General features: G+C 35.2%; 2 protein-coding genes across 2 annotated transcripts in view; both read right to left on the reverse strand.

Moving 5' to 3' along the window:
• LOC113827062 (nuclear receptor 2C2-associated protein) overlaps positions 1-2,500 on the reverse strand; it is a 19,848-nt gene that overhangs the window by 6,495 nt on the left and 10,853 nt on the right. The gene's annotated exons all lie outside the window — the stretch shown is intronic.
• LOC113827029 (uncharacterized) overlaps positions 1-2,500 on the reverse strand; it is a 14,880-nt gene that overhangs the window by 1,095 nt on the left and 11,285 nt on the right. Inside the window, exon 2 of the mRNA XM_027379935.2 lies at positions 1-2,500. This exon is cut by the window's left edge and continues 1,095 nt beyond it; it is cut by the window's right edge and continues 1,492 nt beyond it. Coding sequence (XP_027235736.1) covers positions 1,425-2,500 — 1,076 coding nt within the window. The 3' untranslated portion in view covers positions 1-1,424.

Consider the following 2,500-nt stretch of genomic DNA (forward strand, 5'->3'; position numbering starts at 1 on the left):
TGACAACGCATACAAGTGTTCAAGTGGGCAAGGCTTACAAGCCACACACCAGGAAGTCACCACTTAAGTAAGCCTTATTCACAGATTATGGGACACATGCAACCAACAAGGTACCTGGATTCATCGGGTTAATAATGTATTTCCATATTCAAACTAATATTATAAATAAATCAACATAAAGGAATGTATATTGTTTGACATATTGTTTAGAAATCCAGAATTCAAAAAAGTTGCATCATACTTGTACATGGAAAAAGCAACCATTAAAGAATCTCTGTTCTCTGTTCACAAAATGCCTTCTGTTACACAAAGAATAGATCAACCACTAATTAGGACCAAGCATAAGTATGATCACAAAATTACGATAATAAATAGACTTTAACAAAATGCAATAATTCAAAAGTAATAAAAAAGCAAAGCGACTGACTTTGCTGCCATCAAATAAAAAAACATGTGAAGTGCATGTCTTAACCTATACACATATCCAGAGAAGACGAAAACCATTTTCATTCAACAGAGAAAAGTGATCAATAACCACACCACAAAGGTAATCATCAACCATTCAAAATCATGCAATACCATACCAATACACTGGTAAATCATAAAATGTATCATAGCTACAAGTGTTGATATGGTAATTTAAAATAAATATTAAGTACATTTCACACACTTAAATAATATAGATAAAATAAAATATAAATATTGCTAGCTAGCTGGGTTAAGAAAACATAACTGCCATATGAATGAGACAAAGTATACAGTATATGTTTTGGAAACATAATTAGTGTTGCCTTACAAACAACTTTTAAAAACTAGTAATACTGTATAAGTTATTTCATCTCTGGCTTAGTTCTGATAATCCAACAAGCAATTACGATGCCTTATATCAATAAATGAGCATCACCTCTTGGCCTTATATTGACTAGCTTGACTAAGCTTGTACTGTGAGAAATCACTTAAGTACACCATAAGAATAATAAGCATATAAATATTTTACAAATTGACAATAAATCTAGGATAAAATATAAAGCAATATTTGTGGGGAAATCTATTACATTGCCAACTTCTTCTACAATTTGAAATAAAGGTATGTACTTACATGCATATAGAAATAAATTATTTTGGAATGCATTCTGGCTGAGGAATAAGTTCACAGGTACAATAAAGGCATCTGTTCATTACTATCTTGGCTGAAAATCTGCCTTTCATGATGAAAAATAAAAAGCAACTTTTACTAAAGCAATCAAAATGATAACTTTCATGAATAAACATATCATTGCACAAAGAAATATTTGTAGCACACATTATGACTAGTTCTTGTCTTACAAAATCAATAAAAAAAATTGTTTAAGGAGCTAAATTCCTCATAACTTTGGAAACTTCTTAAGAAGACCTGAACACCTTAAAAAATGGAGGCCATCAGACTATTCACAATCATCCTGAGGCTCCTGCTTAATTATAACATTGCACAAACTACTAGTATTGACAATTGTATCACTCACTGGTTCCTGTTTAATCACGACCCCATTTGGAAGAGACACCCCTGGCTCCTGCTTAATCACAACCTTTGGGATACTTACATCATCTTGTTCCTGAGGATCTTCGGGTTCTTTCTTCACTGTGGTTAGCATTTCTGACTGAGTGGAATTTCCTGCACTAGATGAAGGTATACTTGTTGCTACTTTTGAAATCACAACAGCCTGTTGAGTACTAGTAGTTGAGGTACTGGCAACAGTCGTTTTGGATGGCATCAAGACCATCTGTTGGGCAACACCTCCAGTTAATAATATAACTGGTTGAGACAGCATTAGTGGGTTTTGTTGAACAGAAGTCTGTGAAAGCAAAACAACCTGCTGGCCCCCTAACTGAGTTTGTGCAGTATCAGGCTGATGAATAACAAATCTTGGTCCACCAGCATTGTTAGCTGGAGTTGTCACTATCATCTGCTTGTTGAGACCTAAAGAGTGCGGTACAACAAACTGAGTTCCTCCACCAACCTGGCCATTCTGGGGAGAAAGCACCATTATTTGCTTTCCTGCAAGATTTGCATTGGGCATTGCCGTACTGGTGGATGGGCACAAAATCCTGATGTTCTTGACTTTTGATAAACCATCCCCTTTACTGTTGTTTACAGCATCTTCAACTGTTTTCTGATTATTACTAGTTGACCCAATTGGTGTTTTGACAGCAGCTGCCTTTCCTTTTAACAACTTTTCCTGAAGTTCAATAAATTCTTTGTAAGTTAGAGTTTTAGTCTTTCCCCCACTCTTAGTTTGCTCCACAGTCTTGTTTGATTTTTTACTTATCTCTTTTGCAATTATTTTTGCAGAAGAGACAATTTTAATCCCAGAATTTGTTGTTTTTGTTGCCTGGGAGCTGTTTGCTTGTGTGGTTGTTGCATTAGAAGTGCTGCTGGAAGATGCAGTCACAACAGATGAGACTGGTTTATAAATGGTACGAGGCTGTGGTGCTTTTGTTCCAAGAATACCAGAGTTACTAT

The sequence above is a fragment of the Penaeus vannamei genome, chromosome 7 (genome assembly GCF_042767895.1).
Source record: "Penaeus vannamei isolate JL-2024 chromosome 7, ASM4276789v1, whole genome shotgun sequence".
Lineage (NCBI taxonomy): Eukaryota > Metazoa > Arthropoda > Malacostraca > Decapoda > Penaeidae > Penaeus > Penaeus vannamei.